Source organism: Myxine glutinosa, chromosome 4, assembly GCF_964187855.1.
Source record: "Myxine glutinosa chromosome 4, kmMyxGlut1.1, whole genome shotgun sequence".
Classification (NCBI taxonomy): domain Eukaryota; kingdom Metazoa; phylum Chordata; class Myxini; order Myxiniformes; family Myxinidae; genus Myxine; species Myxine glutinosa.
The window spans coordinates 126,787,056-126,802,494 of NC_136264.1; the positions used below are offsets into that span (position 1 = coordinate 126,787,056).

At 43.9% G+C, this 15,439-nt stretch overlaps 1 protein-coding gene across 1 annotated transcript in view; it reads right to left on the reverse strand.

Moving 5' to 3' along the window:
- Positions 1-12,755: 12,755 nt before the first annotated feature.
- Positions 12,756-15,439, reverse strand: part of LOC137425955 (uncharacterized) — a 52,366-nt gene continuing 49,682 nt past the window's right edge. Inside the window, exon 4 of the mRNA XM_068114672.2 lies at positions 12,756-13,962. Coding sequence (XP_067970773.2) covers positions 13,747-13,962 — 216 coding nt within the window. The 3' untranslated portion in view covers positions 12,756-13,746. The remainder of the gene's footprint in view (positions 13,963-15,439) is intronic.

Consider the following 15,439-nt stretch of genomic DNA (forward strand, 5'->3'; position numbering starts at 1 on the left):
CCGAATCCACACCTGGACTATCGGTGGGATACAAAAAGCAAACTGTTCAGTGTGGTTGAGGTATGCGCTCTACCGAGTGCCGTTCTAGTGAACTATTTTCTCCATATTCTCATTATCAAGGTTTGTTGAAAATTGATGACAAAAGCTCAAATGGTAAAAATGTTATGACCTTCACACACACACACACACACACACACACACACACACACACACACACACACACACACACACACACACACACACTGAAGCTCAATGGTAAATATATAAATGAACACGGAATGCAATATTTTTGTGAAGTCCGAGACCCTCTTCTGGTGTAATTGCCAAAATCAAGACTCTCTGCTCACCTTCACTCCTTCATTCTTCTTTACTCTCGCCTCTCGAATAAACTCCCTCACTCTCTTCAATCCCACTTCTCCCTCCAGGTCTTTAAAACAGCTGTTCACCACCATCTCTTATCTTCCCCCATCCAAAACCTTGATCTTTTCTACCTCCAGTAATTCACCCCAGATCCACTTTTTTTGAAATCCCGACTTCTTTCCTGGAAGTTCTAGCAGTGTCCATGTGTTTTATACCTCTCCCACCCACCTCCCCCCACCTTCCCATGCCTCCTCCAGCCCAAGCCCTCTCCCTCCCACAGATCTCCCGATGTCCATGTTCTCTGCTGTTGTACTTGTGTGCTTCCCTCTCTCTCCCCATCTTGTCTCGCGCTCCCTTTATTGTATGTTTTGTGTCCGTTTTTTTTTTGTGATTGATGTTAGCTCCTACACGAGCCTCGATCTTGTATACAAAAAGAAAAAAGAAAAAAAAAGTCCAACATGCTATCGTTTCATTAAATCCATAGCGAAGGGACAGGTTGGAATGCATAGTTTCTCTAATTCTCCGCACAAAGGAACCAGACATGAAAATAGAAGACACAGAGGGCACACACAAACATCAAAGTGGTAGTTCCTGTTTTAAATGTTAACTTTTTCCCCATTTCGTTCAATATGGCGGACTCTAGCCTCATTTTCAAGTCATTGAAAGTGATGATGTTGAGGGAGGAGGAGAAGGACGTGGTGGGGGATTAAGGAGGGGAAGGATGTGGTGGGGGATTAAGGAGGGGAAGGATGTGGTGGGGGTGGGGGGATGGGTTAAGGAGGGGAAGGATGTAGTAGGGGGATTAAGGCAGCTTAAAGTTTTCTTGATCTCTCCATCGCCTCTGGGTTCTCCCCGACTCTTCCCACTGTCTTTTGTGCCAGCATGGCCAGAATATTGTGGCTTCCCGAAAATATAAATAGTCTGCTCACTCACCCTCAACCGGATATCTGGGTTATCATAAAAATGTCCAGCAGATGGCAATCAAAGTCCACAAATATGTGCCTTGGTGGTGCAGAGGGAGGTCCGTAGATGCACCAGCTCACGTGTATATTGCCTGTTAAGATTGTAAATGGAGTGTTAATCAATGGCTAAGAAATAGTGGGTGACATTCTGGAGGTAATTGTTTACAGTTAGAATCTAGTCGCAATTGGTTCAGTCCTCAGAAAACCACTGCCATTGTACATGTACAATGTCATTCGGTGTATCATTATACATCCATTAATCTACATTCATCCATGTACATTGATTAATCTCGTCATCGTACATGTTTACATTGTTGTGAAATTTTTTTAACTTCGTCTTTTGTTGTATTTTTTTGATTTCCAGATTTTTCCCATTCTCAGAAATGCTGCTCTTGTTTCATGTATTATTTGTGGACCATCTACAAAGATCATCTCCCCATTCCCTCACTCTATCCCCCGCTTGCCTAGTACAGTGACCATAGACCCTAGATATTGTTACGTTTATGGGGGATAGATAAAAGAATACCGTAGGAGAGGTAGAATTGTATAGGAAATAGCATGGACTGTGTAACGTGAAGGAGAATTTCGATGTAATAAGTCGGGAAAACGTAGCTTAAGGTTGTTTGAATGTGCATCATATGGGGGAGGGGGGGGGGGGGGGTGATGCCGTGCTAATTATCTCCAGGGTTTAAGGCTAGCTTTCCCCAGTGCATGCCTTCCCTCTGTAATTTTCCCCTAACGTTTTTTTGCTGCCATGGCCAGCCATGTAAAACCTCCTTAAATTACAACCGCCAACTACAAGCAAGCAGGTTCCCGGACACTAAGCCCGCCTTCATGGACCTCATAAGGCAAAAGGCCCCGCCCAGAAGAGGTGGGGAATCAGGGGGCGGAGAGGCAGGCCATGCCCAGATGTACGCGATTGGCCCGTTGGACGTGAGCAGGTGAACTGAGAGGGAAACCATGCGATTGGCTTTGGCGGTGAAAATAAGAGGAGTGCGCTTTTTGCCGTGGCTTGGACAATAAGCTCGTCATTTTTGTGCGTTTGGTGTGCCGATAGATTTTGTGCGCTTTGGAGGAGAGCTGGTGTGACAATTACGAAGGAGCTGCAACTGCTGGGCTCGTGGTGGGCTGAAGGCCGCACTGTTCGTCACAGAGACAAAGAGGGGGGAAAACCTCGAGGAGCCCCAAAGAGGGCTGTCTTCACTGCTCGCCCCATGGCTCTGGGTGCTTTCAACGTGCAGCGGCACCGCCATTTTGAGTGTCCCGAAAGCGTGGCTCAAGCTCAACTGCCGCTTGCATCTCAAAAAGACCATATGGGACACAGATAAGTGTCGACACGAAAAGGGATTTTATTTACATTTTATTTCCCCCTGTGTGTGTGGTTGAGAGTGTGTGGAGGCATCTCACCGTAAGAATTAGTTTTTACCTGAACCTTTATTTCCGTCCGCGATTTATTTTGTTATTAAATCATTTGTGTGCATTTTACTGTCGTGTTTATTTGTTCGTGGTTTCGGAATAAACCAGTGTGTTCCATTCAGTTAATCTCTCGCATCCCTTCATTCCCACGCGCACCAAGAATAAACGTCATCTTCAGGGGTCGCTTCGGAGTTAAAGCAGTTCGGCTATCCATCTCTGGTGATCTTAATTACCGGGCGACGTGACAATATATTACCTTGTCAACATCTCGTATGGCCAATTCATTCCACATGTTGTCAGATGCATGTAGTCCCATGCTCTCTGTTTTGTTGTTGTTGTTGATTTCCATTTCTACTTGCATGGCATACTCTTAGAGCCTGTCCACCTTCTCTTGCGTACTTTGATTGGTGTCCGACAGCACAAACGGATGTCATCTGAAAAGCTGGGCTCTTCCAGATGGCCCAGACTATTCCATATATGTCATGTGGATGTAGTCTTCCTTAATACCCAGTCCATTACAGGTAGACACAGTAGTGGAGACCATGCATCCCTGTTTGACTCCTCCTGTGACTTCAAAATCTGGCGACTTCATTCCATTACACATCACACTGCATTTGTATCCATTGTTTATGTTCTTTCTCAGTATGATGAACTTTCTGGGTATTCTATACCCTTCTGATATATTCCACATCACATCCCCGTTCACAATCAAATGCTTTTTCATAGTCGACAAAAGTTGTCACATTATTTGAAATCCATTCATTACATTGTTCTTTTACTGTTCTTAGAGTGACACTTTGATCTCTACACCCTCTATTCCTTCTAAATCCAGCGTGTCCTTTCCTCAATACTCCATCCATAGCATTTTGCATTCCATTTAGCATTATCTTGCGGAACACCTTGTTTGCAATAGACAGAAGTATTACACCTCTCCAGTTAACACATTCACTAAGGTCTCCTTCTTTGGCAGTTTAAGGATCAGTCCAACATTCCACATTTTTGATACTTCTAGCCGCCATATTTCATTTAATCAATTTGTGTAAAACTCTTGTTGATGTCTCAGCGTTGTATTTGTACAGTTCAGAGTTTATATCATGCATCTCTGGTGCCTTTATATTCTTAAGTATTTATGGCTTCCCTGACTCCAACTTCTTTGATGGGATCAATATTTGTGTAAATCTGCTCTTGCAATTCTGCAATATCAATTTGTTCTCCAACACCATCCCTCTGTTAAATACCTCTTTCAAATGTTCAGCGTACCTTGCCATCTGCTCTTTCTCTGATGCGAACATACATACGCCTTTGTTTATATCTCACTGTTTTTTTTATTCTTACGTGCTTTATTAGTCCCCGTGGGACTTAGTCCGAAACGGGGACGTATGGATTGGGGCTTGTCTGTCTGTCCGTCCGTCCGCAACCATATATCGGACATGTATGGGCCTATTTTGGTCATACTTGGCATACATACATGGCGGTATACATGTGCACATCATTTTGTTTCACGATGCGATCAAAGATGGCTGACTGGCGGCCATTTTAGTTGCAAAAAAACCTGACGTTGATCACGTCCTCAAACATTTCTCAGACATGCATTTACTGATGTTGTTAAAACTTGGCACACAGATAAATGAATGATGGCTTACATATGCACGTCGTTTATTTTCGAGATCAGATCCAAGATGGCCGACTGGCGGCCATTTCGTAAGTTAAACATGTCCCCAACCATTTATCGGACATGCATGGACTTATTTTGTTCAAACTTGCCAGAAAGACAATACATGAGAGTATAATTACAAGCAGAAGATTTTGTTTTGTAATCCGACCAAAGATGGCCGACTGGCGGCCTTTAACTCTGTACAGCAAAATTACCAATTCTTTTACAAAAAATTGATGTACCTTCGTCTTTATAGAGCGTTGGTGCAGCCCAAGCAGTTTCTTGCCAAAGTTTATGCTGGGTGATTTGTCATTGCCTTCCCCAGCGTTGTGTTGTCCATGTTCTATCCTTTAAATACCGAGAATTACGAAAGGAAGCAGCTCGTACCGTTTTCACACCGCACACAAAGAGCAAAGCGGGGTTAAGCAATTGGTTCACTCTGCAAGTCGAGAATCAGATGTAAGTCTATGATCAGATGTAAGTCTATGATCAGATGTAAGTCTATGATCGAGGAACTACTTAATAGTAATTACCCTCGCCTGAGGAGAGGGAATTATTGCATTTGAATCCGTTTGTCTGTTTGTTTGTCCGCACAGAATAAATATGATTTTCTCTGCAACCGTTGGACCGATTGACAGGAAATTTTGACCATAGGTGCAACTCCACCTGTATAATTTTTAAATTATAATTATGACGTCATACGTCACGTGGTATGGCCGACATCTTGGAAAAACCGAAAACTTTTGCACCTATATATCTCCGAAAGCGCTGCATAGAAAAAATTCAGACATGGCTCATTGTGAAGAACTCTCCATGTGGAATAACATATGTTAATGATGATGGCATAGGTGCCTCCATTATGACGTCATAATTAGACAAGTACAAAACTTCATCCGATCAAGATGAAATTTCTTGAGCGTCATCTAGGGATAAATTATAAATTGGTGGAGAAAAAATAATAATGATGTCATCGGTCACGTGGTTCGGCCGCCATATTTGCTTTTAACACAAAAGCCTTAAAAACCACTGAAAACACATCCTGGCAAGGTTCTGCAATCTCTGATTGCTCTTTCTTGTTGAATGTTGCATTTTGAACACTGTGAAACATGAATTAGAACAGGAACCTGCAGTTTAGCTTACATTGGCTCTCAATTTGGCAAATTGTACAGAATGTCAAGCCGAGTGTGCATCCGCACAGAGAGGAGTAAGGTAAAAAAAATTACTTTGTCTACCTGCCTGGCAGTTAAGCAAAATTGAAGATCATTCCAAACAAGGAACTTACTGTTTATGGATGTCATGAAGGACACAGACAACAGGCAAGAATAACTTTTGTTGTTTTTTATGCAGCCTGTGGCTTCTGGTTGCATCATTTCCTGAAGCATGACTGTTCATTGCCCCCATGTTACCAGTAAGCTGGTACTCATTTTGCCAATCACAGAAGGAGGACAGGCTGGGTCAACCCACTTGGTGTTATTTCAATGGCATGACAGGGGCTCTAACTCAAGACTCTAAGATCTGAAGCCAGCCACCTTAACCGGTGAAGGCCAACACCAGGTTTACAAAGAACTAATGTAATGTGTTAAACTTCCGAAAAAAGTTTTGCCTCTTTTGTACAACCTTTAAAATCTTTATTTTATTTAGGAATTATATACTTGAATACTGTAGAACACAAATCGCCTTGTTGCCACTTCCAATAACCATTGCACCGCCGAATCTGGTAGTTTCTGTATGCACTTCATTTATAATCCTACATGGGCTGACAGGATGGCTGAGACCTCAAGGTTTACACGCCTCTTAGCTGTCCAGCGCAGGTTCGAATCCAGACCTAGCGATTAACTGTAACCCCAGTGTTTCACAGGCAGCGTGATTTATAAATGTGTGTGCCATCCCTGGCTTGGACGTTAAACTGGCGTCCCGTCTACCAGCATTTATTGGTGAACATTAGAGATCCCAAGGTGTCCCTCATGAAGAGTAGAGCGAGCTATCGCCGGCACCATGAACAAATTACAAAATCCTGCCCTAACCAGCAGAGGGCGCTGCATCAGCAGCACAGTCCATGCCCTCAGCCAATGATGCTACTCTGCATCCTTGTGCGACATACGAACTTAGAATCAATTTCATCAATTAGTTAAATGTTGATCACATTGCTTTCTTTTAGAACCGCAAATCTGTTCTCTATTTCCACATTGAACTGCAAATGTGTCCCATATTTATTTGTCCTTGAATTTATCAATATCAAATCTAATATTTCCCTTTGCACAGGTGACCGGGCCTGCCTTCTTTAGTTTGTTATAGATGTGCAACTATTTAGTGGTGGTCGCTAAAGATGTCAGCATCCGCCTTGAGACCTTCCTCCAGATATTCTTTCTTTTCTATGTGGTTCTTAATGCCTCCATCCGGTGGGGTTCATTTGGTTTTGCGAATGTTCTTGTGTGGAAACAGCATTCCACCTATACAAAGCACATTCGTTTTGCACCATTCCACTAATCTTCGCACACTATCATTTCTGAAACCAATTCCAATTTTTCCTATGTTTTCCTATTGTCAGAAAGCGTCGTCATCTTTGCCTTCACTAGCATCATTCAATGGCATGTAACATTGGATGATTGTCAATTTAGAATTTTTGAGTGGAACCTCTTTTTTCCCCCCATTCCTTGCCACATCTTCAATGACGTATCGACTCCTTTCTTCAGTAACAGTCCTATTCCTTCTCTGTGCAAATCATCTTCTCTGCATGAATATAAAATTGTCTCCTCATCTCCAATCTTCATCTTTTCAAAGCCACACCATCAGATCTCACTGTCTTAAGTATATCCAAATCATGGTTTCTCATCTCTCTGATAGCCTGTGTGAATGCTCACGCTTTTCCCATTGTTCTTACATTCCAGGTTTCGATTTTACATATTTTGAGGGGCGAGGAATGCCTCTATCCTGGCAATACCTTCTTTTTGGAAGGTGTTTTGAGGCAGTAACCTGCCGAGACATTCTAACCGATGAAGTCGTGAGTTTGTCTTAAGCTTTCTGCAATTTATGAAAAATGGTTATTGGCCCAAACTTCAACTCGCCTCCTTTATCAATGGGCCTTAGGGGCAAATGTATAATATTGTTATGTCAGTGGGGTAGAGATGACTTTAGACCAGGTAGATTGGTGTAGGTGGCATGCTCCAAATGTCGTGAAGAAGAAGAAGAACCACCACCATGTAATAAGTAGAGGACCTGTTTAGCCCGGATGTCGGATGAAGTTTTATATTTGTCCCCGTCACGAGGTGGCGGGGCATGTTATTTAGCTCGGGGATTAGGTTAAGTAATTCCCTGTTCGTTGTTCCCTATGTGATTTATTTCCTATGTCCCTTTTGGCACCGCCCCATTGACAGTGGCGCAGGAAATGCCCATTAACTACATTAAATAATAACAAGCATTCTGAGTATTGCGCTGCGATACATGTCCCCTACCGGCAGTCTGTCGTCCGGAAAACTGTTGGGGAAATTACCAAGGGTTATTCACCCACAGATTCTGAATCGTTCCTAATCTCTAATTACCTCAGCACAGGCTCACCTGTGATTCGCACTAGGGACTTCGATTTATACACCTTGTGGACAGGTCAGCAGAAGCACCATAAATAAGTTGTTGATAAAGAACCTTTCAAGTCGCTAAATATCAGTAATTTATTATATTTTCCGGTTCACGATCAATGATCGATGTGTATATATATGTTGCTCGGCTTGGCTCCACCCTTCCCGAAAGCGCGCGCTGTGTCGCGCTGTTGACGTTCGCGAGACGAGGTTGAGGGCACCCGGTGCGGCTTGAGAACTCCAGAATAAACAAGAGATATCCATTTTTAAAATACTTTTGTTTAATTAACGATATCTGCCAAATCACGTGCCCTATCGCAAATTCCAAAAGGACATTTTAGTAGACTGACATGCTGAACAGATCTGTGAAGTTTCCCCTCGATTGGATCAAAAATGAGGGAGTAGCTCGGTTTTAAAGGTTCATGCTTAAAAACGTCATAACTTTGAAACCATGTTACGCATGACATCATGCTCGTTGACGTTTTTGTTTGTCATGGGTATGCAATTCTGCCTGCAAAGTTTGGCCTCGATCTGTTCAGCCGTTGCAGAGAAAAAGGGGTTTTCGTGTTTTCGCGAAAAACAATATGGCGGCCGAACCACGGATTTGATCTCAATCGGTCCTATTATTGCACAGAAAATAAATCTTTTTTAAAGGAAATTAAAACTTAAAATGGCACTGAGTTAAGGATCATCAGAATTGTCAGAATTCCCAAAGTTCAAAGTGCCATAACTTTGTCAAAAATGATCGAAACGTCGTGAAGTTCGAACTTGACCTGTAACTTATCATGAGGAAACCATGTGCCAAGTTTGAAATCATAAGCATTAAGCGTTTAGAAAAGAAGTCCGGAAAACTGTTCTTTGCGTGACGGACTGACGGACTGACGGACGGCGTGCAAACCTATAGTCCTCTCCGGTGTACACCGGTAGGGGACTAATAATAAAACCAACCGGAAGCCAGTTCTGAGCACTGCCGATGGACACCACCACGAAGGTTGAGCAGGCCGAGAGCCACGGCGAGGACAGTGGTTGGGCTTGGGCGGGAGTTGACCAACGGGAGGGCCGGGGTAGGAAGGGACTCGCTGATTGGTGAAGGAAGGCCGAGTAGGAAGCATCTCGCTGATTGGAGAAGAAGCACCGATGACCAGAGAGGGCGGCTTGAAAAGTGGTTGGCACGCGCGGACATCTTGCTTCTCGTGCTGGATGTCAAAGTGGACGGTTGTGCTTGCTCGCTGCACGGGGAGGCTTGATCATATAACCGCCGCGTTCCGAGACTTTGCTGGTGGACGTGAGGTGGAAGAGCCGCAGACAGAGAGCTGTAGTTTTCCAGGCAGGAACGACGCGTGGACGAGCGCTGCTGGGCTGCAGCGTGACGAGGTGCGGCATAAAGAACGAGGGCACCTTGAAGCCTGGATCCACGCACGGACTTCGCACCAAGGCATGTTCCAGCGCACAGATCTCCGGGACCCGTTCGCGGACTGACGAACGAGACCAGCCGATTGAGTTAAGTCCACCAAATAAATCACACATCGTTATTTTCATTCCAGTTCTTCCATCCCTTTTGTCTGTTTGGTTCTGTGTGCGGGAGCGCTTCATACAGGAAATTTATTTATCGTCGCGCTTTTCTTTGTCCCGGCGTTCCGTTTTAATAAACCTGTTCATTTTTGTACATTTTAAATCCGTGTTTGTTTGAGTTATTCTTTGCAGGCTTTGGGACTGCCGGCAGGATCGACAGGTAAGGCTCTTCAGTGTTTTCCCTTTTAGCTTTCTTCCTCCTATATATATCTATATATATATATATATATATATATATATATATATACATATACAAGTCCGCATTTGATCAGTCGCCTCGGAGTTAAAAGCTCGCTATTGGCTATCCGTTCCTTGGAGAGATTTTTTTATCACCAGGAACACGACAATATATCTGTAAAACATTTGTAGTTTTATCATAATCGCCGTCACTAGTGGTTTGCCTTAGGGCAGCTTTTTTGTTTTTTGTATACAGAGTGGATGCTCGTGGAGAGGCTAGAACGTAGAACAGATCAGGACGTAACAGAATGAAAAGAATAGTAGAAAGAGAGCGAGGGGTGGAGAACGGACACACCATGAGAGCAGGGTTGAAGAACAAAAAATAGAGGAAGGTCGCATACATAAGGGATGTGTGGAAGAATGAGGGCAAGGAGAGGGAGGACACATGGGGTAAACAAGATGGAGACAGCCACAAATTAACAATCACAGAAGTGGAAGGAACACCTGAAAACCCAGAAAGGAAGTGGCATTGTGTGGGGGAAGGGTTGAGGTGTGGGTGGTGGGGGTGAGGGGTTGAGAGCATGCTTTTGGATGGGGGATCATGCTTTTGAAAAGATCATGCTTTTGGATGGGGGATTCTATATGAGATGAGATGGATCATGCTATGTGAGATGGTGGTGAAGAGGTGTCTTTAAGAACTAGAGGGAAGAAGGAGATTGAAGGGAATGTGGAAGTTGGTTCCACATGTGGGGAAAAAAAGAGAGGAAGGAATGAGTATCAATGAGCAGTGAGTCTGGATTTTTGGAGTTTCACTAGATGGGGGTAACTGGCAGACCACGTGCGCCCTGTAGAAACCTGGGGGAGGACAGTGCATGGAAAGGGCAGCGTGCAAGACCAAAAAGGAGGTGGCAGAAGACCGAGAGACCACCAACCTGTCTGCAATGTGAAAGCGATAGCCCCGCTGACTTGGCTTCATAAAGGGAGATTCGAATGATTCCAAAAAGGTAACAATTAATTGTCCATTAAAAACTTCAGAAACACCTTCGTCTTCCACATTCCAGTCTCATGACGCAGGTTGTCATTCATCATACCTGTGATGCCTTTTCCCATGTTGTGAGTCGTTAATTTGCAATGACAATGCATCAATGAATTTTTTTTTATGACAATGTGTTTCCAATAGATTGAATAGGCAAGTGGCTCCAATATGAGAGAGGTGTCATGGCAACACTCTCAGAATAGGGTTTATGAAAGCACCTCAAAATAACGTCAGCCCTGGCCAACCGGTTCGTGAAAGACTTTCTTTTTTTTTTTTTTTTTTTTTTTTTTTTTTTTTTTTTTTTTTTTTTTTTTTTTTTGTATACAAGATCGAGGCTCGTGAAAGAGCGAACATTAATCACACAGAAAGACAAACAGACAAATAAAACAAATAACATCGGGAGCGGTAGACAAGATGGGGAGAGAGGGGGAAGGACACAAACACAACATTTGAGAGCAGGGACCGAGAGACATGGAGACATCGAGAGATCTGTGGGAGGGAGAGGGCTTTGGGGGGGAGGCATGTGAAGGGGGGGAGGCATGTGAAGGGGGGGAGGCATGTGAAGGGGGGGGGGGTGGGAGAGGTATAAACATATGGACACTGCCAGGATTTCCAGGAAATAAGTTGGAATTTCAAACAAGGTGGATCTGGGGTGAATTAGTGGGGGTAGAAAAGATCAAGGTTATGGATGGGGGAAGATAAGAGATGGTGGTGAACAGCTGTTTTAAAGACCTGGAGGGAGGAGAGGGATTGAAGGGAGTGTGGGAGTTTGTTCCACAGGCGGGAGAAAAGAGGAATGAAAGAGTGAAGGTGAGCAGAGAGCCGAGATTTCGGCAGTTTAACCATCAGAGGGTTGCTGGCAGATCTTGTGCGACCTGTAGGAATATTTGGGGGACAGAGCACAGAGAGAGCTGGGGGAGCAAGGCCGGAGAGGAGTCGGTAGAAGACAGAAAGACCACCTACCTGCCTGCGGTGAGTGAGTGAAAGGCCCTCAGAGATAGCTTCATCGCGGGAGATTCCAATGATTTTGAAAGCTTTGGATTCAACAGCGTGAAGCCGAGCCAGGTGTGAGGCAGGAGCACCAGCCCATAGGGGAGAACAGTATTCCATTGAGCTGCGGATGAAAGCCTTGTAAGTGGTGAGGAGCTCAGGTGTGCCGAGGAAGGACTTCGCACGACGGAGGATGCCCAGTCGGCGACTGGCTTTGGAGGCCAGCTTGGAAATGTGGTTTTCCCAAGAAAGATCATGGCAGATAGTGAGACCCAAAAGCTTGAGTGACAGAACTTCTTGGAGAGGATTGTTGAGAAAGTAGATGGGAGGGTTGTCCAGTCGATCTTTTCGGAGAGACATAGTAAGAGAGTGAGATTTGGCAGGATTGAAAGACATGTTCCACTTGTTTGACCAGTCTGTGATTTTGTCCAGGTCTTCAGAGAGTGAGGAGGCTGCAGACTGCCGATCTGAGGGAAGAGGAATGGAGCGGCAGAGAGTGGAGTCATCAGCAAAGAGATAGAGAGGATTTTCCAGAGAGTCAGAGAGATCATTGATAAAGACCAGAAAAATGAGAGAGGTGTCATGGCAAGCTTCTCCCGGCCTTGGGCCAAGCTTCTCCCGGCCAGCCCCACAAGAACGTGGGAATAATTGTGGCCGTTAAAGAAGAAGAAGAAGAAGGTATAAAAATACTGTTTTTATCACAAATTGACATCAGTTTGCAGAGAAATTGAGAGTGAGATGATGGTTCAGCGATAGCCTACTCACCTCGAAGCTACCTGGTTATGGGCTTGATAAGCCTGGTGTTGGCTTAACCGTTAAGGTAGCTGCCTTAAGATCTTAGGGTCTGGAGTTCGAGCCCCCTTCGTGCGTTAAACAACACCAGGTGGGGGTCTGGACTCAATATGGGTAAAGTGTATATTTGACCCACTCTGGATAAATTGGGAATTCCCAGGTCTATAACCGTTGCAGCAGCCTCAAAAGGATCTGTGGAACGAAGAACTTGCAACAAATCAGATCACATGACAAGTAAATTTTGTTACATTTAAAAATGAGTTTTACAGATGAAATGTACATAGAAAGTGGACGTACATTACAAAATAAATAAATAAATAAATACAACTTTGTTCTGTAGCTTAGTGGGTGCGAACCCACGTGATGAGGTGGAGGTATCAATAGAATCCGATTAAACATGATGGATCTATCAATCAACAAAAGGTTATTTTCTGCAAAAACCGTGGAGTATAAGAAACTTTAAAGATGGAGAGGGGGCTTTTTAGATTCTCAGGTGTGCAAATCTCCAATAAATAAATAAATAAATCAGTACGCACTGTTGCCATCGAACCCTCCATAAATGCCGAATGCAAAACCTTCCTAACAAATGGGATCCATAAAATAATATAATATCTCTTGCAAACTCGACATCGCCGAAACTCCGATGATTACAATTTCCTTTGTTCAAAGAAAATGATCTTCGAGGATTTTACAGGTACAGCCAAAGTGCTTTAACAGTAACTCGGCTGGGAGGATCCTGGTCCAATCACCATGGTGATCTCCATCAAACTTACCCATCTGCCCCCATCTTCCATCTCGGCAATGAATTTCCTCAAAGTACAAATGAAATGGGGATTAAAAACGGAGCTGCCATGCAGGTGTTAACGTTCGTGTGAAAAGAGCTTTGCAATAAAATTGTTACCTTTACCGTATTAGGTCAGCAACAGGTAAACACAAAGTGCACGCAAGGTGCACACACACGGTATACGACAGAGCAGACGAGCATGCAAACCTTCACATAACAATACAATCCAGCTGTTCCGATCCCTACTCCTACTAGCACACTTAGGGTCCTTGAGTGGTCAGCTCCTACCTCATCATCACATCGATTGGATTCTACTCTGACCTTCAGGTTGAAATTTGCAGTTCCAACGTCGACTCCATTACGGAACCTTCAACATTTACATCACACTGTAAGCTAACTGCACCAACACCAAAATTATCAGGCCGAGGCCTTTACTCTCGAGCTTCCAACAGCTTGTTGCTAGGGGATTCCAGCTTGCGAGCCTGGGGACTGCTGGGGATTACTCCCGTAGCGAGCTTCAATGGTTCCGGAAGGTGTGGGCCGGGCCCAGCGGGCTCAGCTATGGGCCGAGACGGCGGTTGGGTGACTTTAGTTCCATCTTGTGTCTTAGGCTTGTGACGAGAAGGTGTGGGAATCTTCTTGTCGAACTGCAAGAGGCAAGATGAACAATTGTTATTTCATTCAGGCACAGCTCCAGCAAAGGAAAAGTGATTGTGGGAAGGGAGAGATGTAGGTGCGGGCTGGAAATTCTATTGGGGGTATATGGGATAGTGGAAAAGGAAAGGTGGGTGTTCAATAAATTGCAATACTTAATCGCCAATTTGCAGAAAGATCACACTCAAAATGTCATCACATTGACTTACAGTGCCTTAAACTTGAGCTTCCAGGGACGCAGAACTCAACTGAACTGACAGGACAACTTTAAAGTAGGTCAGTTGTCTGTACTAGATTTGACTTAAATGAAAAGCCAACAACCTCGTGTAATAATTTGAAGGTCCGCGTATCCTTATACTTGTCCTTGTTTTACAATTGATACAATGTTACACTTTGCAACAATGTTGCAGAAATATGGTTGTGTAGATAAAAGGAAACGGGTGTAATTCGCTGTCAAAGTCACCCACCCCCACATCTTGTCCCAGTGAACATGCCCACAAAACGTCGCAAGTGCCTATTTAAGTGACGTCAGAAGAAATTGCGGGGAATCCTTGTCATGAAAGTTATAGGGAAAATGTATATGGACATTTAAAAATATGCCGGCCTATGGCGGCCATTTTGTGACAGATCGGGTTGACATGCGATAGCAACCTACCTTGTGTGGTAAGAGTCTCACACACCAAGTTTGATCAAAATCCATAAATATTTGTGGACGTTAAAGTCTTAACGTCGGTTCGGAGCTGAAAACAATATGGCGGCCTATGGCGGCCATTTTGTGACGGATCGGGTTGGAATGCAATAGCAACCTACCTTGTGTGGTAAGGGTTAAACATTCTGAGTTTGATCAAAATCTGTTAATATTTGTGGGCGCTAGAGTGTTAACGTCGTTTTCATGACCAAAAACAAAATGGTCGCCTAAGTCCGCCATTTTTCAACGGATCGGGCTGAAATTTAATACCATCCTGGTCCTTGGGGTTAGGATGCTGCAGGTCAAGTTTGATCAGAATCGGTTGATATTTGTGGACGCTGGAGTGTTAACGTCGAAAAGTTGAACGGACAACAGACGACAGACGACGACGACAACAACAGACGACGAACGCCGGAGGGTTCAGTATGTGATCCGTCCAGTTGAGTTAAAAAGTATTCACACCCCTTGATGTTTTTCACATTTTGTTGTTACAGCCTGAATTTAAAATGGATTAAATTAAGATTTTTTATCACTGATCTACACATAATACCCCATAATGTCAAAGTAGATTTGGTTTAGAGATCTTTGACAAAATAATTAAAAATGAAATACAGAAATATCTAATTCACATGCATAAATATTCAACCCCCTGAGTCAATACTTCGTAGAAGTGCCTTTGGCAGCGATTACAGCTCCGGGTCTTCTTGGGTATGTCTTTATCAGCTTTGCACATCTGGATTTGGGGAGTTTCTCCCATTCTTCCTTGCAGATTTGTTAGGCTC